General features: G+C 42.3%; 1 protein-coding gene across 14 annotated transcripts in view; it reads left to right on the forward strand.

The window, feature by feature from the left end:
- Nucleotides 1-22,921, forward strand: part of RIMS1 (regulating synaptic membrane exocytosis 1) — a 417,175-nt gene that overhangs the window by 182,194 nt on the left and 212,060 nt on the right. For all 14 annotated transcript variants that reach the window (XM_088471345.1, XM_088471265.1, XM_088471298.1 and 11 more), the window contains 6 exons: nt 5,291-5,358; nt 5,859-5,969; nt 9,749-9,848; nt 17,117-17,240; nt 18,634-18,680; nt 20,303-20,415. In XM_088471345.1, the coding sequence (XP_088327471.1) occupies nt 5,291-5,358; nt 5,859-5,969; nt 9,749-9,848; nt 17,117-17,240; nt 18,634-18,680; nt 20,303-20,415 (563 nt within the window). The remainder of the gene's footprint in view (nt 1-5,290; nt 5,359-5,858; nt 5,970-9,748; nt 9,849-17,116; nt 17,241-18,633; nt 18,681-20,302; nt 20,416-22,921) is intronic.

Genomic DNA, 22,921 nt, shown 5'->3' on the forward strand with positions numbered 1-22,921 from the left:
CAGCTATCCTAATCTTATGCGTGACGATCTTTTAAAACACTTTTGTGTGCACTTAAACTCTGGTCTGCTTCCTCATTAGTAGAGAAGTTCTTTAATATTTTTTATGTGAGCCCACTTATCAGAAGCATTTTAAGAGCTGTTCCCTTTGGCCTCATCTTTTCGAGATATATTCAGAAAGACGGTGTATGCAAATTGGTTGGTGCTATGTTCAGGGAGTACGGTGCAGGGCACCTTTTTTGTGGCACCGCACACCCTGCATGATAGCTACGTGACTAATACTTATCCTCACATACTAATCTTTTAATTGGGATCCTAGACAATCCAAACTGCTTTTAAATGCTATTCTTGTTCAGTATCTTTTTAACATTATCTGTGGGTTTGCCCATTTATTAATCATTCTGGGTCTGGTGGTTTGCTACTGATGAGTTGATGAACTATATTTCCTTTCTACCTGAATGGCCATCAGGGGTTGTGGGAAATTGGTGATATCCAGTGGCAGGGCCGTAGCTAGGGTAGTGCGGCCGGTGCCATCGCACAGGGCACCACAGGTCAGGGGGCGCTGGTTGGGCCTACCAAATTTCTATTTATTATCATTGTTGTTTGTAGCTTCCTCTTATTTCATCCCCAGCATCTCCTGGCCTCTCCTATACTTTCCCTGGCCCTTCCCCATGAAGCCATGGCCCTTTTTTGAGTGCATTATGTCCCTTTGAAAAATGAGGGGGGCGCCAATGCTCTTTCTGGCACAGGGCACCAAAAAGTGTAGTTACGGCTCTGTCCAGTGGTATAGGTACTGCCGCTGTACATGGTAAATATGTGTTATTTAGATGGAGCAGCTATACCGTGTGCCACTGCTAGTGATACGCGGCTATGACAAATAAGGAGTATCCCTTAATCTAGAAAACTTGTCCTTTCCATTATGGTGCTTCTATTAACAACCACAGGACTTAAAAGTTCTATCATGGTATTCCTATAAAAAATATACTATGATTACAATGTACCAAGTTTGATACAAATGCCTCTGCTCAGGTGGTATTTACTACGTAACTGTATAGCAGTAGTTTCCCAGTTACGCAGGTTTATATAGAAACCTCTTGGAACTAGTGCACCGTCAAAAGTGTAATAGGGCAGAAATTTTTGTTACCTACTAGACAAAAATCAAAAACTTCTGCGGCAGAATTTTTTAGTGTTTTTATGATAACAAATTATAGGGTTCAGTTCTGCCTTATGTAGAGTGGAAATTCCTTAGTTCCCTATGAAACTATAGAAAAAGTAGTGGATGTGAACAGGGGCGTCGGAACGATATTATGTTGGGGGGCAACATAAAATCGTGTCGGCGCCCCCCTCCTCGCCTCCCTCCCTCTTACCTGGGCACACACGCCGTGCAGTGATTGTAGCGTCGGCCGCGGATGGTCAGCCGCTGTGCTTTATAGCAATAGGCTGCACAGTCCCTTCACCGCATGGAGGAGGTGCAATGTGCTGTGTTTTAAATTAAAGACTGCACATTACACCTCCTCCACTGTGCGGTGCAGGGGCCATGCAACCTATTGCAATAAAGCACAGCCCCTGAGCATTCGCCGCGCAATTCAAATGTTTGGTAGGGGGGGATGAAATTCTGAAGCCCATGGATCTGAATTAGGGGCATATTTATGAATTGTTGGTTTTAAACCTGATAATTGTAATTCCTTACCAACGCTATTCATGGCAATAACAACTTGAATACCGCCCAAATATACACCCACAGTGACCCGTCCCTGCGATGTGTTTAGATTGAAGTGACCGCTTCAGTGGTCTTTTCACTCCTCTACTAGGACTCATGCTCATGAGCGGTCGACATTGTCGGGAAGGGTTCTAGAGGAAAGATGGCAAACATTAGTTGGAGTGGTGTACATTGGACTCTGGAACAATGGAAACACATTTTCTGTTTCACCATCTGACAGGTGAATCTGTATTATTTGATGTCTGGAGAACACTACCTGTCTGAATACCTGCTGTTATTTTTACTGAATGATAGACGATGGATTTTCACTGTTTGGTGTAGGCCTCTCTGTCCGGTCAAAGGACATCTTTATGCTATAGCATATAATGACATACTACAGAATTGTGTGCTTCCAAAAATGTGACCACCATTTTGGAAAGGCCCTTTTATTTTTCAGCATGATAATGTACAAAGCGTGGTCCATAAAAAATGATTTGCTGAGTTTTGTGTGGAAGAAATGAAGTGGCCTGCACTAAACTGTGACCACAACCACATTGACCACCTTTGGTATGAATTGGAATGCCGTCTGTGAGCTAGGCTTAATCATCCAATATCTGTACTCAACCTCACTAATGGTCTCTATATAAATGCCCATGGTATTGGAATGGGGTGTTTAGCAAGCACATACAGGATGGGTGTCATATTCGCATGTCTACAGACTTTTTTATGTACTGAATTTAGTTGTATTCCATGACAAAACTTATTAGGTTTCCCATTTGTTTTTGTGAAGACCTGAGTATTGTACTAGAGTAGTTAACATAATTTAGTAAATATAATTTAAAATTTTGTTTATATAATTTAAAATGTTGCCTTGAATTATACATCTGGCAAAAGTCTGTCACAGGTAAACAAAATATGAGCAGGAAATAGATTATTTTAAACTGTCCTTTAGATAAGTAGCCCATAGAAAGTCAGTCATGATAACCCAGTTAAACAGAAATAATGGCTGCAGCTGTACTATTGATTCATACAATTCCTGAGCCTGTGCATAGCTTCTCTCATGTCAGATTTTATGAGGTACAATATTTATTTCATGCCAGCCTCCACAAATAACCAGTATTTGCATCCCTCTTTATGAGACCGTTAATTCTAAACTCATCGGGCCTGTTGTGTAGGGGGAAGCCGAGATCTAGTTAGCATTGCACTGAGTAGCTATTGATTAATGTGGTGATCAATGATGGCAATCCGTTGCAGAGATCTATTTTGATGACAGCACACACTGTATATGGCAGCTCTGGCCTCTCTGTCGCGAGGTATTTGACACTGCAGAGCATTTTGGCTCAGACCTCCGTAGAACAGTCGCTGATGATGTTTATTTACACGGTTCTGTAAATGGTTTTATTGCACCGCTGCTTTGCTGCATTTAGCCAACGCTCACCATCGTCCTTCTTGTCAGCAGCTCTGTCTATGAGCTCTCTCATGCCTCTGATATGTTCTCTGGGCTCGTCCAGTTTCTCTTCGAGACGCTGCACTCGGGGACAGGTAACCATTGTGGTGCTGCAGATGGGACAAGCTATGTATATTAATTATAAGGAAGAATGCTGGAGCCTATGCTCACTCGGTTGCATGCATTTACAGCACTCTATATATTGTTGCATGATTTGAAATACTGCTAGTCTTTAATGCCTAGGCCTGGGGGCTTAACCCTTTCAGACCCACCAATGTTATATTATATATAGCTTTATGTCATTGTATCGCCTGTATTAATTTGGTGCTGGAGAAAATGAGATAATAAGCATGCATTGGAAATGGTTATCTTAATCATTAATATATAGAAATTGCATGTCAGACACATCTACCTATAGATTGTATTCATGCAGATTGTCTGGGTTATTTTTAGCTGCTCTGCTTGGCAGAAGACAATTGGAGTGTCCAGTGTTCCCTCAGTCGTGCTGTGGTTAGTACATTTAAGAGCCTCTTGTAAAGCAGTGTCTATTTCTGTGATAATGTTAGAAAGAGATAGTGCGGCCGCTTTTTGATGGAGGAAGTCTGTGGTTACAAGAGCCATTTGCATGAATATCTCAAGGTTTTAAACTAGAAGTACATTTATTGAGAATTGATCCTAAGAACCTCTGAGAGTGGGAGTCCCATAACAGATCGGTATGCTAATGCTTTTATGTGTGGGGGGGAGGGGAGTGATTTACTATGGTTATCATCTCCGTAATATGTAGTGTAAGGTAATACATTTCTACAGCACTTAAATGTATTAGCGGTGGCCGATAAATAACCGAGAAGATGCTGTATACTTGACTGAAAAGATGTCTGTTTAAAGTAAAATGAAATTCTGAATCAGACCCTCCAACAAGACCCCTTCCACCCGATATAAAATGCTCAGCTCCTGGATTTCTCTCTTAATTGATGATTGCAGCCACTGTAGTGAAACACCTGCATCATCTATTAACTAGTTCAACACAGTGGCTGCATTCATAAATTAGATGGGAATTCCAGGAGCAGAGCATTTTGTACCGGGTTGGAGGGTAGGTTGAATTACTAAACTGTCATATGATTGGGACAATATCATATTAGCATTATTGATGCAATAACAAGTGGCAGTACATAGAGGAGAGCAAATGTTATGTTTTTGGATATGTGTTGAAGATATTTTTTATCTGCACGGTTTGTTGTACTTTACCTAGTACAGTACTTCATACAGTGGCATCACTAGGGGGGTGCAGGCCTCACCGGGTGACACCATCTGAGGGGGTGGCACCAAAATAGCAGAACTGCTCTGCTATTTGGTGTCACCCCCTTGGATGCTGTCACCAAGCATAAACGCATTGGTGATAAATGACGCCATCTACACTGTGCTGGTGGATGCCGGGGGCTTCCCAGCAGCTCACCAGAGCGCTGGGCAAGCCCACCAGCGTGACGAAAACTAGGGTGTACCAGGCTATCGCAACACTAAAGCGGTAAATCAGGGGCAGATGAAGCCACACCCCTTTTAATTTTTGCCTATGATACGCGCTAATGTTACATAAAAGAATGATGTCATGCAGATATGAACTGTATATTTAACAGTATAAACTGACAGGTAAAAGTAGATTATTGTGATAATACCCTAAAGAAAGGAGATATTATTACAGATTTGGGCAGCACGGATGGTATTATGGTTAGCATTTCTGCCTCACAGCATTGAGGTCTTGGGTTTGATTCCCTCCATGGGCCTAACGGTCTAGAGTTTGTATATTCTCCCTGTGCTTGCATGGGTTCCTATAGGTGCTCTGGTTTCCTCCCACACTCCAAAAATATACCGGTAGGTTCATTGTTTCCCAACAGAATATTAACCCTAGTGTGTATGTGTGTGAGCATGTGGTAGGAAACATAGATTGTAAGCTCCACAGGGGCAGGGACTGGTGTGAATGGCCAAATAGTCTCTGTACAGCGCGGCAAAATATGTGTGCACTATATAAAAAATAACTGGTAATAAATGAATAATAAAATAATAATATCATTCTGTACATCAATGGCAATATGTTAATGTTCTGGGAAAAATCTGAACATTTAAACATTTGTTTTTGTTTTCATTTGTTGCAGGTGACTTAGACTACTACTGGCTGGATCCTGCCACATGGCACACGAGAGATACGTCCCCTCTTGGTTCGGTAAGTCTTTAAAAATTCATAGAGGCTGATTACAAATACTTTGTTCTTATATCTTTGTCTTTCTTTTATTACTCAGTCTTGTTCTACAGTATGACTTTTTTTTGCCATCTGTAAAGTGTAAAGGAATATGATGGAACTATATAAGTAAATGTTAATAAATAACATATAATTGTTCTGTTGCTGGATAACGCCCTGATGCACTAGACAGCACTATAAAAAATTATGACATCTGATTGGCTGCTGTGGGTTTTTGCTAATTTGATTGCATTCCACCATTGTTTTAATAATAATCTTCATTTGGAAAACATGAAGATGATTATAAACCTTAATATGTATGACTTGTAATATGGAAACTTTGTTTAACGGGTAGAGCGAGGTACCATGGCTTTCTAAACCAGCCCCCTTAGCACAAAATACCTCGATCAAATAAAAAATTATGGTTTGTTGAAATGAAACCTTGTACAAGTACAGTCAGTGTTTGTCTTGATGTTCTTACCCAGCATCCTGTAACCTGGCAGCCATCGAAGGAAGGCGATCGTTTAATTGGACGTGTCATTCTAAATAAGCGCACCAGTATGCCAAAAGAATCAGGAGCGCTTCTAGGACTGAAAGTAAGCCTGCCAGATTTTAAAATATCTATATGTTTTTAAATTGAAAGATTACAGTTTGGTGATACAGTATACATGTATATGCTAAAAGCTTGTCTTAAATATTTTTTATTACCGAGGGTGTTAATGGCAGTAATTACTTTCTGTGATATTTCCTTATTCCTTTGCTGGTACCACTGCCAGCTAACTATCTGCCCAGCTTTTGGCATGGGAGAGCTGGCAGAGGGGGCATAGGGAAGTTACAGGTAAGGGTTGGCACTGAGACATTGATGGGGTTTAGGGCCTGATTCAGAGTTGGGAATAGAGAGAGAGAGAGAGCACTTAACTGTGTACCTGGGCAAACCATGTTGCAATGCAAGGGGTGTAAATACATACATTTTTTTGCATGTAGTGAAAATACAGGCTGCTTTTGCATGTAGCTCATACCTCTATGAGATGCACAGGAAAAAAGTTATCATGTATAACTTATTCTACATACTGCTAAGTATAGTGTATATAATTAGTTATTTGCTAAGAAAACTGTTGTTCCAATCTTGTGGACAAGTTTCAATCTTGTGGACAATATTGTTAGGATTGAGACTACATATGGTGAACATACAGTCAGGTCCATAAATATTGGGACATTGACAGAATTTTCATATTTTGGCCTCTATTCACCACCACAATGGCTTTGAAATGAAACAAACAAGATGTGCTTTAACTGCAGACTTTCAGATTTAATTTGAGGGTAATTACATCCAAATCAGGTGAACGGTGTAGGAATTACAACGGTTTCTATATGTTCCTCCCACTTTTTAAGGGGCCAAAAGTAATGGGACAAACTAAACAATCCTAAATCTAACTTTCACTTTTTAATACTTTGTTGCAAATCCTTTGCAGGCAATTACAGCCTGAAGTGTGGAACGCATAGACATCACCAGACGCTGGGTTTCATCCCTGCTGATGCTCTGCCAGGCCTCTACTGCAAATGTCTTCAGTTCCTGCTTGTTCTTGGGGCATTTTCCCTTCAGTTTTGTATTCATCAAGTGAAATGCATGCTCAATCGGATTCAGGTCAGGGGATTGACTTGGCCATTGCATAACATTCCACTTTTTAGCCTTAAAAAACTCTTTGGTTGCTTTTGCAGTATGCTTCGGGTCATTGTCCATCTGCACTATGAAGCGCCGTCCAATGAGTTCTGAAGCATATGACTGAATATGAGCATATAATATTGTCCGAAACACTTCAGAATTCATTCTGCTGCTTTTGTCAGCAGTCACATCATTAAAAAATACAAGGGAACCAGTTCCATTGGCAGCCATACATGCCCACGCCATGACTCTGCCACCACCATGCTTCACTGATGAGGTGGTATGTTTTGGATCATGAGCAGTTCCTTTCCTTCTCCATACTCTTCTCTTCCCATCACTCTGGTACAAGTTGATCTTTGTCTCATCTGTCCATAGGATGTTGTTCCAGAACTGTAATGGCTTTGTTTAGATTTTGTTTGGCAAACTCTAATCTGGTCTTCCTGTTTTTGTGGCTCACCAATGGTTTGCATCTTGTGGTGAACCCTCTATATTCACTCTTGTGAAGTCTTCTCTTGATTGTTGACTTTGACACATATACATCTACCTCCTGGAGAGTGTTCTTGATTTGGCCAACTGTTGTGAAGGGGTTTTTCTTCACCAGGGAAATAATTCTTCTGTCATCCACCACAGTTGTTTTCCGTGGTTTTCCGGGTCTTTTGGTGTTGCTGAGCTCTCCGGTGCGTTCTTTCTTTTTAAGAATGTTCCAAACAGTTGATTTGGCCACACCTAATGTTTTTGCTATCTCTCTGATGGGTTTGTCTTGATTTTTCAGCCTAATGATGGCTTGCTTCACTGATAGTGACAGCTCTTTGGATCTCATATTGAGAGTCGATATCAACTGATTCCAAATGCAAATGTCACACCTAGAATCAACTCCAGACCTGTTACCTGCTTAATTGATAATGAAATAACGAGGGAATAGCCCACACCTGTCCATGAAATAGCTTTTGAGTTGATAGTCCCATTACTTTTGGCCCCTTAAAAAGTGGGAGGCACATATTGAAACCATTGTAATTCCTACACAGTTCACCCGATTTGGATGTAATTACCCTCAAATTAAATCTGAAAGTCTGCAGTTAAAGCACATCTTGTTTGTTTCATTTCAAAGCCATTGTGGTGGTGAATAGAGGCCAAAATCTGAAAATTCTGTCAATGTCCCAATATTTATGGACCTGACTGTAGTTTAGTATAAATTTTATTTTGTTTTTTTTCTTGCATCACAAAGCAATAAATATATTGTAATACTCCTAAATAAAGTTTGCACTCTCTAAGTATATTGCATCTGGCACGCCACTTATCTGTGCCAGTTGGACGTCAGGCAGACACAATTATCTTGTGTAGATGAAAGAAAGTTTGCATGGTTTAAGGACAATAGGGCAAGCTGGAGTAGAGGTAGGTGGGATATTTTGCCACCAACAAGGGAAACACTTTGGGGCATCTTCTCGAATTTGGTTAAGTGAATATTTTATGTAGAAGAGAGACTATTAAATCAAGACTCCATTTCTTGGACATCTCAGTGTCTTTGGTTTTAAGACATGGGATGAGGGTGACTTTTTTGTTTTAGTCTTTTCAACATTAAAACTTTTTTTTATGTTCTTTGTATTTCTTATTTATTTATTTTTATATCTCCTACTATTACTACGTGAATATTTCAGTATGTGTGACATTCACAATGTTATTTTTTAATGGCGGTGACTCAGTTCAAGGCCATTTGCCACAGAACACCGACACAATACTCAGCAGCTCCCACATTTACACATTATGGTAGGCTGAACGTAGTTAGTTTTCCTGTGCACCTCTATGAGATGCAAAGGAAAACTAGTGACATTGCTGGTCACAATGTGCTGTTTTGGAATGATACTTCAAGGTCTTCATCAATAATCAAATTGCCCACTAAGAGTTATCTTTGTGAACTTATACCTAGGGAGAAATCCAATTCCCTGTGATGACCGCGATGTGCCATTCCAGAACAGCACTTTGCAACGCAACACCGCTAATAGGCAAATATATGCGCAGGTGAACATTGCGGTGATGTTCCTTGGTACTTTGCCTGGTATTGAATCGCCTCCCTAGAATATAAAAAAATTAATGTGCCTCACCCAAATAAAAATAAAGACACTTACAGCCTGTCCTGTGCATTTAAAATAGATTTTTTTTTCTGTACATATTTTTTAAAAGGCAATATATGACTGTACTTACAAAACATACATCCATTTTATATTCACCTTATGAACTTGTCCTTTTTCTTACAAGAGCCATCTATTAAACAGCCATGAAGTTTCTCGCCCGTCACATGTATGCGTATACCCACTAGCTTCTGGAAAGGCAGCTTTGACCTCATCAAACTGCCTCCGCTTCTGGATCTGAGGTTACCCATTTACTTGCTGTAGTTCATAACTCAGGGCAACGTAGCTGTCAAGAATTAATACTTGGTGTTCAGGGTGTCAATTTCTCTATGTACGGCTGTCTTCAAATGTGTAAAAGCGTGATGTGTTTATTAATTTGTATGGTCGGTCTTTTATCATATATTATGATTGATGGTCCATAGAATTAGTTTGCCCCTTTAGATATAATTACAGTGAATCAACTCTGTTTATTGATGCCACATGTTGAAATAGTTCTGTATTTTGTTTATATTGTTCACATTAGCTGAACACCAGCACTGGTTTATTCATTGATTTACCGTTTGTTTGCATAATCTTTTGTGTTCAGGTCGTTGGAGGAAAGATGACAGAAACAGGACACCTTGGTGCCTTCATCACCAAAGTAAAGAAGGGAAGTCTTGCCGATGTTGTAGGCCATCTAAGAGCAGGTATTCAATAACCAGGCTCCAGAATGGTTTCTTTCCTTGATATTAATTGTCTTTTCAGATTTCAATTTATACCACTGTGTTTGTTCGGATATTAGTGACCTTCAGCCTCCCTGATACATTCACATCTTTTAGTGTATTCACTCATTGGAACTTATAATTTGCGCTATATAACCAGTCTTTGCTTAATTTAATGCTAACTCCTTACTAAAGGCACGTTAATAAGAGAGAATTACAGAGATAGAACAGATCTGGTGCACCAAATACAAAGTAGTACTTAGCAGGGTAAAAAGCAGAATTATATTTACCTTACTTTTATTACAAAAACTCTGCAATAAATATATAGGCACATTTTACAATCCTCTTCACATTGAGTTTTCTATTTTTAATTACTATTCTTTATTAACGGTTTCAGCAACACTGGGCAATCGATCAGACAAATTAAACATTCAATGATAGCAGCACACTAAACCTACCTTACAACAGATCAGGGGTGCTGCATTAAAAAAAGGAAAGTGGTAATATATGTATATTCTCTATAATATGGGATATTTCCTAAAAAGTAGTAAACAGCAGCTATATCAGAGGGAACCCAGAAATCGGCAAAAATTCAATTTTATCAAAAACAGAAATGAACAAAGAAAATGGATATGGACCACCAAAGCAGATTGAATAGTTTTACTATGTAACAGTATCTCCATAAACATACATATATATTATATGAATAACATGCTACTAAAAGTGATATATTTAAAAAACGTCTCCATCCAGTGTTTGGAAGCAATATTGGTAAAGTTCCTGGAGCCTACAACTGAATGTCAGCATGGTAATGGACACAGCACCTCTCACAGTCACCACTGAAATAGAAGTGACATCCAGAAGTAATGGAAGTAGTCCCGGGGTCCGGACCCAAATTAGCCAGCTCAGCGTTCCTGAGTGAGCGTAGTATGAGTTGTTCAGAGGTGCAGGACAACAAGAGCAGTAATACACATAAACGTGCCCTGTCGTAAGATATTCAGTCTCTGGATTCTAACCTATCTACTCGTTATATGGATATATTTTAACCTATCTACTCGTTATATGGATATTTAGGCGAGTTCAAAAATCTAGTAGTACTTGTCAGGCAGCAACCACTTATTTTAGTTTTTTTGTTTGTATTGTTTTTTTTCTGGTAAAGTCGAGTTTGTAGCAATTTTCTTTTTTATAGTTTTTGTGTTTTCAATTTGTTTTTCTGTGATAAATTGTTTTCTCTAAGTTCTGCAAAAAACTGCTTCTGTTGTTTTCCAGCCATAGTATGTCAGTACAGGTAATGTGTGCACAGTTGCCAGCTGTTTAGGACATTTCCAGGGACACATTTACACTCTGCACACATTTTAGTATCAGGGGGAATATTTCTATATTGTTCTCACATGTATAACTAGCACACAAATTCATATGTGCACTGCACAGTAACATGGCATATTACATCTAACATGGGTCAATAATTTATACTGACATTAGTTGTGTCCGTCCGGTTTATTATATTCAGCAGTGTTCAGTGTATTATACTTATAAGTTGCTAGCATATTGTAATCATCAGTGTCACGTGTATTATGTGAAGTTACAATTATTATACAATACAGTGAAAAAAAATCAAATAACTAATGCATACTGTAGGTCATATTTGTGGTTGCTATTCTTTTTGCAAATAAAAAGCAGATTCCTCTCTGGTGACTAATATAAGACAAACCTTTTACTGACGGCTAATACATACATATATTTTCTGGCATACACTATGCACAACAGACACTAGCAGATTGATTAGACCATCTCTCACTTCCGGAATACAGTGAAGATCTCATTCTGATGGCTAGATCACAAAATAGATACTGTACCTTTTTGATGGCTTGTATACAGTGAAAACCTAATTTGGCTATTACATAGTTTATACCACATCTGATGGCTAGTATACGGTAAAAAGAGCCTTCTCTGGTTGCTGCTTTACAGAACCCAATCCAATGACAATTAGGCTGCTGGCAAAAGGCATTTTAATTATTGCCTAGGAAAGGGGAAAGAGGCTCATCCAGCATATGAAGCATATTAAATAGCAGCAGTACTACAGTGTGTAGGTATCTAAAATTATATAAATTATATGTCCCCATTTAACAACGTAGTTTAATACCAGCGGCCTATTTAGTTTAGCATCTCAGTGATATTAAGGAATATGCCACAGATATTCAACATCACCCCTCAGGCGAGGTCGAGCGATATCCTCCTCCTCGATATCATCCTCTGCTCTGTTGCTGGCAGCCTATCCCTGCCAGCGATGGGCCGCAGTGTCATGCACATTCGCACCGACCAGTTTGGAAGGCTTCGCTGAAGCCGGAAAGGCTGTTTCTGGGTCCACATTGTCGAAAATATAGACCGTATTGCTCTTGCCATCTATAGATACAGTGACAAACAACAGTAATCGTAGTTTACCACTGTTTGTTAAATGTTGATAGAATTACATAAACCCTATAGCGACTGCAAAAGGGGTTATGTCTCGTTATTAAATGGGGCCCATAGTTCTTTTCACCATCCACTAGCTACAGTACCAACAATAAATAGATATGTTTATTGTGAGTTTCTTAACTGTAAGAATAGTTGCCTTTTTCTCCTGTTGATATTGACATATACTATAAATATTGTATGTCATAGACAGACTGACCCTAAGGTCAAGAAATAAAAAAACTGTGTGATTTTATTGCCACATAAATTAAACCTGTTTAAATTGTTATTTCCACTTTTATAAGTATGGCAAACACAGAAAAGTACAGTAAATGCTTGTCTCATTAGAAGCAGCCCGGAGTGGCTTATAAGATACTAGTATATTGGACCTGGAATATACTGGGTTACCTCAGTCTCCGCCCTCCCCTCCCCCAGCCCTGCCCTTAGCGCTGGCCATCCCCCTCTTTGCTGTACCCTACCCCTGCCCCCAGGGACTCCGTCCAGACTCTTTTTTTGTTGCACTGATATATGTAGACTGTAGATAGAAATATAGAATTACTGGGACCATGAATACATATTCCATCCTGCATCCACAATGCACATTATCTATTCTGTATACATAAAGCAGTAAATATAAATAAAATCTAGTGAAAATATCGGTGTAATGAAAATAAATCACCCACAAGTCACTGCATGTCATAACAGCCACAAACAATGCATTCTCCGACATGTTGTATCACATCCACAGTCCAACAGACATCCACAGTCCAACACACACCCACAGTCCAACATGTACCCACAGTCCAACACACATCCACAGTCCAACACACACCCACAGTCCAACACACATCCACAGTCCGACACACACCCACAGTCCAACACACACCCACAGTCCAAAACACATCCACAGTCCAACACGTACCCACAGTCCAACACACATCCACAGTCCAACACACATCCACAGTCCAACACACACCCACAGTCCAACACACATCCACAGTCCGACACACACCCACAGTCCAACACACACCCACAGTCCAAAACACATCCACAGTCCAACACGTACCCACAGTCCAACACACATCCACAGTCCGACACACATCCACAGTCCAAAACACATCCACAGTCCAAAACATATCCACAGTCCAACACACACCCACAGTCCAACACACATCCACAGTCCAACACACACCCACAGTCCAACACACATCCACAGTCCAACACACATCCACAGTCCAACACACATCCACAGTCCAACACACATCCACAGTCCGACACACACCCACAGTCCAACACACATCCACAGTCCAACACACATCCACAGTCCAACACACATCCACAGTCCGACACACATCCACAGTCCGACACACACCCACAGTCCAACACACACCCACAGTCCAACACACATTTAAAGTCCACAGTAATTTCATATAGAAAAAAAACACTTGGGGCCACATAAACTTAGCTTAAAGTTCAGCACACCCCTGCCCCATTGTAAAATTATTTCCTATACTAACTGGATATATGCAGTCTCCATGCCTCACTTGCTATATTTCACTTGCTATATTTCACTTGCTATATTTTGGTCCGAGTCTGCTTGCAATCTAAATCTATAATGACAATAAAAAAGTTTAATTGCTCCATTTTTCCTGTACGCGTTACAGTTACAGATTACAAATGCTGGTGCAATAATAGATGTTCCCAAGGGATATCCAGTTGTTCACAAGAATATATTTATCAATAGCAAACAAATTAGTTTTGCTAGCTTGCTGGCTCTGCGCTTAGTATTGCTTGGTAGAGGTTTTTTGTTTGCTTGTTCAGCACTTAATTTGAAATTTATGTTTGATTTTTTTCCCCCAGATTGTAGTCAGCTATAAACATCATTGCTCCAGCTCAGTGTTTCAACTTTCCCCGGCCAAGTACCCGCAATGTTCTTACTTTTTAGCAAGTGCATCAGCACTACCAGAGGGAGATTTTCAATCTACTGTTTCGAACAAAACAATGTTAAACAAAGTTATGTTGTAAAGTGCTTTGTATGATTATGGTGGGGCCATGAGCAAGAGGAAAAGCTAGAAACAAGCACAGAATAAAGAAAGCCACAAGCTAAACAATAAAAGAATATTAAAAACAATTAAATTAAAGAAACGTATTCTGCAATTAGATAAATCGGGTGAATTACAAACAGTTGACATTGGGACAAAAACAGTAATCAGAAATTTTGCAGACTGTGAAATTTGTGTATAAAGAGAAATGTATATATGCAATATGTATGTGTATATATATATATGTATATGTATATATATATATATATTTCGGAATTTATTCACATGCACATTGTGCCTGATTCAACACGGATCGCATCTGCAACAGCATACGCAGATCGGTCGATGGTGCATACTGCGCATGCGTATGCTTCACAGTGAGCGTGCGTGAGTTAGCATTGCGAACGCTCTGCGATCACTCACACAGAAAGAAAGCCATCGCAGAATAAATGACAGGAGGTTAGCATTATAGGGGTGGTGACGTGGGAGTGGTCGGTGAAGTGCAGACGTGCCTGTCCGTTTGAACGCTGTTGCACAGCTTGAGTTCACACTGCGTACAACGAGGTTAGCAATTTCTGAGTAAGGTCAGACCTGCTGTAATTCTTCATGAGGGGCCGATGTTACTTGATGTTCCTGATGTATACGCAGGACTGTAAGCAGGGGCGTTTTAAGAGAGGAGGGGGCCCGGGTGCACTATTCGTGTGGGGCCCCCTCCTCTCCCCCTGGTGGCTGGCAGATAACTGACGTGGCTGGCCAGCCACCGGAGCATTAGTAGACTCCGGGCACTAGAGTGTGCCTGGAGTCTACTGCGCATGCGCAAAACGCCGAAAAAATGGCTGCGGCGGCCATTTTCCGGCATTCTGTGCATGCGCAGTAGACTCTGGAAACACTTTAGTGCCTGGAGTCTACTGCGCATGCACAGAACACCGGAAAATGGCAGCCATTTTTCTGGTGTTCTGAGCAGTAGTGACACCTGACGCGGGACCTTGAACAGGTAAGTTTTAAAAAAATATGGGTGCAGTGTGTGCGGTGCGGGGCCCCCCTGGACCCAGGGGCCCGTGTGCCCCGTACACAATGCACCCATTATAGATACGCCACTGACTGTAAGGTATTACGGATGTGAGATAACAGTAATGGGCGCCTGTATGTAGGCTGTGTGATGGCTTTGCAATTGCATTCATTAACATATTTTCGCAGCAGATTGCAATAGCGATCCGTAGTGAATCAGGCCCATTGACCACTTTATTAAGTATACCTGTGCATCTGCTAGTTAACGCAAATATATGGTCAGCCACTCGTGTGGCAAAAACTCACTGCATAAAAATCGTAACCATGTTCAAGAGGTCCAACTGTTTTTTCCCAGCTATTATTCATGCCAAACACCAGAGTGAGGAAGAAATGTGATCTAAGTGACTTTGACGGTGGAATAATTGTTGGTTCCATACGTGGTATTTTGCGTGTTGCAGAACACTGTCATAGCCAAATGCAGGTTTCTAGAAAGAGGTTTCAAATGCTAGATTTTAGAACATAGGAAAAATATAACTTCTTTGTGATCACTTGCGTCTTCTTATGTATGTATTATAGACTTGCTCGAAGGCATTGTGAAATGCCTGTATACCTGCACGACACATAAGGTGTGTCTATTTTAAGTTAGAAAACAAATTATGAAAGCATGAAAATCCCCTCCAACTTTTGCTCACATGCCCCCCCCCCCCCCCTCCTGCCGTCAAGGTTCTTCCTCTCATGCCCCCGTGCCCACCAGCTATCACTAACATACCCCAAACTGACAGCGCCTTTTCTTTTTTTAGGCACCCATAAAAGAGGGTTAGGTAAGGGGGTAAAATAGGTTAGTTAATACTTACCTTTCTAGCTTCGGATCTTCACCCCTGCCGGGCTCCCACAGTCGGGATTAGAACGCCGGCCGCTTCATACTAATTCCTGGTAGTGGGCAGGATTAGCCATTCAGTACTTTCATTCATTTTATTTAATGTGCATTAAAAGATGCATTAAACAATGATTGATTTGCATACTGCTTTTGCGCATCGGCACTGCGTACCCACTGATAATGTGATGCTTACCATTTCTAAAGTATATGCAGTTCTGCAAAGCAAGGTCATACACTGAACAATATTGCCGTGTGTAAAATGCACACCTTGTCCTTCAATAATTGATGAAATGAACACAAATTTAATTAAAATATTTGACATATTAGTGTCCATCACATTCATAGCACAATGTTAAAAGATATATATATATATACTTGTGCGGGTTTCCTTCAGTCTTCGGGTGTTCCAGTTTCCGTCCACAGTCCAAAAATATTCTGGTAGGTTAATTGGCTCCCAATGGAAATTAACCCTAGTGTGTGTGTACATGTGATAGGGAACATAGATTGTAAGCTTCACTGGGGCAGGGACTAATGTGAATGGCAAATACTCTCTGTAAAGCGCTGTGAAATATGTGTGTGCTATATAAATACCTGGTAATAAATTATATATATAATATATATATATATATATATATATATATATATATATATAGTTCTCCTTGAGAGATACAACAGGCATTTTCAGTTTAGAACTAGTGTTAACATTAATTGCACATAAATGTATGGATGAGGAAAGTAGTTTTTGTTCTGCTACTGTTGTGGTAATTCACAAGCTTCCCATTAAATATACAGTCACAAGTTACCTTGGAATAAATTACTACATGCCTGCTTTTAAATCAGTTTTTTTAAAGGGTACTGTCTGTTCTTTAATGAAGGCGATGAAGTTCTAGAATGGAATGGAAAGCCTTTGCCCGGAGCAACAAATGAAGATGTTTACAACATAATTTTACAATCAAAATCAGAACCACAAGTTGAGATCATTGTATCACGGCCCATTGGGTAAGGAACTTTAGCACATTAAATAAATTAATGAAATGGACAGATTATTATTATTTTATTTTTAATATATGTCTTTTATTAGAAGCAATGTACATTTTCGACAGTTACAAGTCAATATTAACTTTAATAACTTACAGGGCTGGTTAGGACAAGTCAGAGAGAGCATTTTTCCTTATCCCCCAATATCCAAAGGGGCACGGGATCAGGATTTGCTCTAATTCTATAATAAATTGTGGGTTTTCATAATTGCATTTAGTCATATTTGTTCTGTTTATTAAAATTATTTATATTTTGGATTGCCATATTGTAAAATAAACTAAAGAAAATGTATAGAATTGATTACAATATCACCTGGCTCTCATGCACTTGTCTCAATAAGGGTGGGTACACACTAGACCGATATCGGCACAACATATCATTTCTAGGCATTTGGAATGACATATTGTGAGGACCGCACAGTGGGCCTGATTCAGAACCGGACGCTAAGCTGCGATCGCACGCTATGGGCGATAGTCATCCGTCTTTGCATGTGTATGTGCCGCAGCGCGAGCTAGTCACTGCGATCGGGAATCATGCGCTCGTAGTACACAGACTGAACACTACTTTGAGTGACAGTGCCGTTTGTGGGTGGTAACAGGGGAAGGTCCTGGAAAACGGGAGTGGAGGTGTAAACGCAGGCGTGTCTGAGGGTCAAAACGGTGTTCTTTGGGCATGCATAATTAGAATGTAAGCGTCATTGTATACGTCACTTGGTTGTATTTCAGCCTGCAGTGAACGCAGTGCTTGCAGCGGGGTAGGATCTACCTCAAGGGCTGCGTGCAGCTCTCTATGTTACTGATAATGCATACACTTCCTGGAGAAGACGTGTGCTAAGAAAGAAAAGTGGGCGTCTTTACACCGGCGTGTGATCACTCTGCCGTCGCTCTCTAAGACATAGAGGGCGTCCTTAAGCCTGGCTGTGCGTTCGTTGAATTTGCATACCCTACCCCTGACGGCTGCAAAAGTGCGCTGCGTTGCGTCTGGGTCTAAATCGCCCCCTGTGTGTACCCCGATTGCGCGATCCCGCAGGTCGAATACAACATCTTCTGATCTGCAGTGCTGCATGACAGATCACAGGATATCGTATACCACCCCATGCTTCTGGATGCGGCCACTGAATGATATATTGTGCGCTATATCGTTCAGTGTGTACAGGGGACCGCAATGTCGTTGGTCGCCCCATCGGCTGGGAAACACATCGTTCTAATGTGTACCCACCCTAACTGTCCATAATGTTTTCTTGCCATAAGTAAAAAACAGTTTTGCAGCATAATTTTCTTTGTTATTACAAGTACTGTTGTGTTTTTATCTAGCAGTAAATTATATGTTTATTTGCTCTTGCTATTCATCCCAGTGACATTCCAAGGATCCCAGAGAGTTCCCATCCTCCATTAGAATCTAGTAGGTGTTTTTCTTATTTATTTTCTTTCATGTTTTTTATTGTGTAGATTGTGATTGCTGGGAGAATACATTTTTTGTCTTAAGTTTAAAATCAAAGTACTGTCAATTATAGAGTTGGGTATTTTATGCCAGTGTTGTTTCTTTTTTTGCCTAATGATGACTGAGAAGAAAGATTTCATATTCCTTGCATACTGTATTGTCCTGTAGGATGAGAAACTTTTTGTTTCTTTATTTTTATGTGTGTTTTAACACTAAACAAGTTGACTAGAGGTGTTCTTATTTAGATCCCCAAGGTTTAGTAATAAGACCTGCTGAGTGAACAGTGGTCCTACTTTTTGCATCTGAGCTATGCAATATGTAGGAATTGTTTGTATATACAACACAGGTCTGCACCAAGATCTTTCTTAAATGGGGAATTTGGTGCACGGAGGAGGGTTGGTAGCAATGCACAAAATGCATGCTAATTGCTATGTGTACACCGCACGTTCTTGGTGGGTGGCTGTGCAAATTATCTAAATGGAGGCAAATATGGAGTAAACTTTGGAAATACACCGCTCTAAGGGCCTGATTCAGACCCGCTCGCGAGCGCTATGCGCTCACAAGCGAGTCGATGGTGGCCCAGTGCGCATGCGCACGATGGAGCCGGCTCCGTCGTGCACATGCGCGAGACCCGGTTAGCGACGGGCAAACCGTCGCTCTGGGTCTCGTACCAAAGGGGGCGTGCTGTCGATGTTGAGTGACAGCATGCCCCCCTTGGTGGGTGGGCCGGGGGAGCGGCTGCCCAAACGGAGGCGTTCCCATAGGTCGCCACTCTAAAAAAACAGAAGGCCGGCCCTGATTCAGAGCGACCGCTCTGTCAGAGCGTCCGGCTCTAAATCAGGCCCTATGGCATATGGGCCTGATTCAGAGCCGGACGCTCTGACCGAGTGCTCGCTCTGAATCAGGGCCGGCCTTCTATTTTTTTAGAGCGGCCTCCTGGCCGCTCGCATAGCTGTGGGTGACCACCCACAGCTATAGCAAGCGGCCAGGAAGATGGTCGCGATGGTCAAGACCATCGCAACCATCGGGCTTGCGACGAGACCCTTGTGGTAGGGTCTCGTTGCCGCAAGCCCTAGAGTGCTTTCAGCTCAAACAGAGCCAAAAGCATTCCCACTGACATCACTTGTGATGTCAGTGGGGCTGGCCACAGACGGTGGGCGTTCCCATGGGAACGCCTCCGTTTGGGCAGCCACTCCCCCGGCCCGCCCACCAAAGGGGGCGTGCTGTCACTCAACATCGACAGCACACCCCCTTCGGTACGAGACCCGGAGCGATGGTTTGCGCACTGGGCACTGGGCCACCATTGACCCGCTTGCGAGCGCTCAGCGCTCGCGAGCGGGTCTAAATCAGGCCCTATGTTCCATATGTGCCTCAGTGCTTAGATGACTTGGTGATTATGTGTGACTGTCTGTATATATTGGAGGACTCCATCTTCTAGCTGAGTTGCATGTAGAATAAATCAGACAGTTTTTTCCTCTCTTCATGCATGTCTTTTTTTCTGTTGTGGCTTTCTGATAATTATGTATTTGCCTTATACAACTCAATTCTAATTTCTAAGTAATGCTTGTTTTTATTTCTACAAGGTTCAAGCTCTTTTGAATCTCAAAAGATGGATCGACCTTCAATATCTGTTATATCTCCGACTAGTCCTGGAGCCCTCAAAGATGCACCTCAGGTTTTGCCAGGGCAGCTATCTGTAAGTATGTGATGAGGTATTCTGCACAGTTTGGGCCTGCTTCAGTTATTAGCAGAAAAAGTAGCAACTTCCTCTTGGACCAAACCATGTTGCAATGCAAGGGGTGCAAACTCATTTATTTATTTTTATGTATAGGGAAAATACTGGCAGATTTTGAATATAGCAAATTACAAATTTATAAATTATTTCGTATCTCCATCCTATTGTGAGCTGGACGGATCTTTGCAGGCTCTGGCCCTGATTCAGAGCCGGATGCTCTGACAGAGCGCTCGCTCTGAATCAGGGCCGGCCTCCTTGGGGTGGGAACTGGGCTGCGACAATGCGCAGAGCTATTCTGTCTTGTGGGAGTGTCATGTAGCTAGAATTCCATGCTATTCTGAGCCATGAGCACGGAGAAGGGAGGAAGCCTGTGTCAGACGGATCTCTGGTACCTAGCATGGGTCGGGTGCACGTGCTAATACTAATGATGACTGTTGTTGCTGTGGATGGAAAAACAGTGGGCAGAGTGACTCCTACTTGAAGCTGCACAGATCCTCACATTAGCCCTACAGCATTAGCGTAAGGTACAGTAGTAAATCAGGCTTCAGTGGCATCACACAAACACAGCCATTAGAATAAGGTAGTAAGTCAGGCTTCCGTGGCATCACACAAACACAGCATACTTGCCTACCCTCCCGATTTGGTTGGGAGCCTCCCGAAAATCAGGTGCCGCTCCCAACCTCCCGGGAAGACAGACAATCCTCCCTGCTGCTGCCCACCCCTCCTATCCCCCCCCCCTCCCCGCAGCAGGGGACCACACAATCGCGTCAATTTGGCTATGCCCCCTGTTTCACAATGCCTGTAATATCGGCATTGTGTAGCAGGGGCGCGCCCAAATTGACGCGATTGTGTGGTCCCGCCCCCCCACTCCGCCCACAAATGCTCATCGTCTGGCCGGCCCCATTTCCTCACGATGGCCACGCCCCCCTGTCATGCCGATCTGGCAGCTCCCTCCCGGAAGGGGCAGCCAGAAAGTCGGCAAGCCTGAAACACAGCCATTAGCATAAGATAGTATATCAGCCATTAGCATAAGGTAGTAGATCTGGCTTCTGTTACATCACACAAACACAGCCATTAGCATAAGGTAGTAGATCAGGCTTCAGTGGCATCACACAAACACAGCCATTAGCATAAGATAGTAAATCAGCCATTAGCATAAGGTAGTAGATCAGGCTTCAGTGGCATCACACAAACACAGCCATTAGCATAAGGTAGTAGATCAGGCTTCCGTGGCATCATCAAAACACAGCCATTAGCACAGGGGTGGCCAACCAGTCGGAGGCAAAGAGCCAAAAAATATATGGAGTCAATCAAAAGAACCGATAGCATGCAAAAAAGGGGTGTGGCCTATATGTCACAAGGCCACGCCCCATTTTTGTACATATTGAAATCCAGAACCACATACAATACATTGAGAATGCCAGTGCCCATTATGCTGTGACCCCTGTAGTTGTGCCCCATATGCAGTGCCCTCCTGTAGTTGTGCCCATTAATCAATGCCCGCAGTAGTTGTGGCCCTTATGCAATGCCCCCCCCCTGTAGCTGTTCCCATTATGCAGTGCCCCCAGTAGTTGTGCCCCTTCTGCAATGCCCCCAGTAATTGTGCCACTTCTGCAATGCACCCTGTAGATGTCCCCCTTCTGTAATCCCCCCTGTAGCTGTGCCCATTAAGCAATGCCCCCAGTAGTTGTGGCCCTTATGCAATGCCCCTGTAGCTGTGCCAATTATGCAGTGCCATCTGCAGTTGTGCCCCTTCTGCAATGCCCTCTGTAGCTGTGCCCAATAAGCAATGCCACCCAATAGTTGTGCCCCTTCTGTACTGTCCCCTGTAGCTGTGCCCATCAAGCAATGCCCCCTGTAGCAGTTCCCCTCCTGCAATGCTCCCTGTAGTCGTGCCCCCAGCACTAGCTTCCCCCCCCTCCCTACCCCTACCCCTATGAAGAAACTTACCTTTGCGCTGGCACCGCTCCACGACGTCAGGGCTCCCGAGCCCGCCGCACCGTCACTGCTGCTGCTCCTGCCGTTGCTGCTGCTTCTTCTGCCGCCTGCTGGATCTAACTGGATCCAGCAGACGCGCGGGCTCCTCACATCGCGGGTGACGTCATGACGTCACACGCGCACTACATTACTGGGAACGCTGGCCTCTGAAGCGATCAGAAGCTTCTTTAGCCTCTGATGGCTTTAGAGACCAGCGTTCCTAGTAACAGTGGGGGTCTGACGAGCATCGAGCCGCATTAGAAGCTCAGAAGAGCCTCATGCGGCTCGACAGCCGCGGGTTGGCCACCGCTGCATTAGCATAAGGTAGTAGATCAGGCTTCCGTCGCATCACACAAACACAGCCATTAACATAAGGTAGTAAGTCAGGTTTCCGTGGCATCACCCAAACACAGCCATTAGCATAAGGTAGTAAGTCAGGCTTCCGTGGCATCACACAAACACAGTCACTCTGTGTCCGACTCAGAATCAG

This window comes from Taudactylus pleione, unplaced genomic scaffold (assembly GCF_031769625.1).
Source record: "Taudactylus pleione unplaced genomic scaffold, aTauple2 ptg000015l, whole genome shotgun sequence".
NCBI lineage: Eukaryota > Metazoa > Chordata > Amphibia > Anura > Myobatrachidae > Taudactylus > Taudactylus pleione.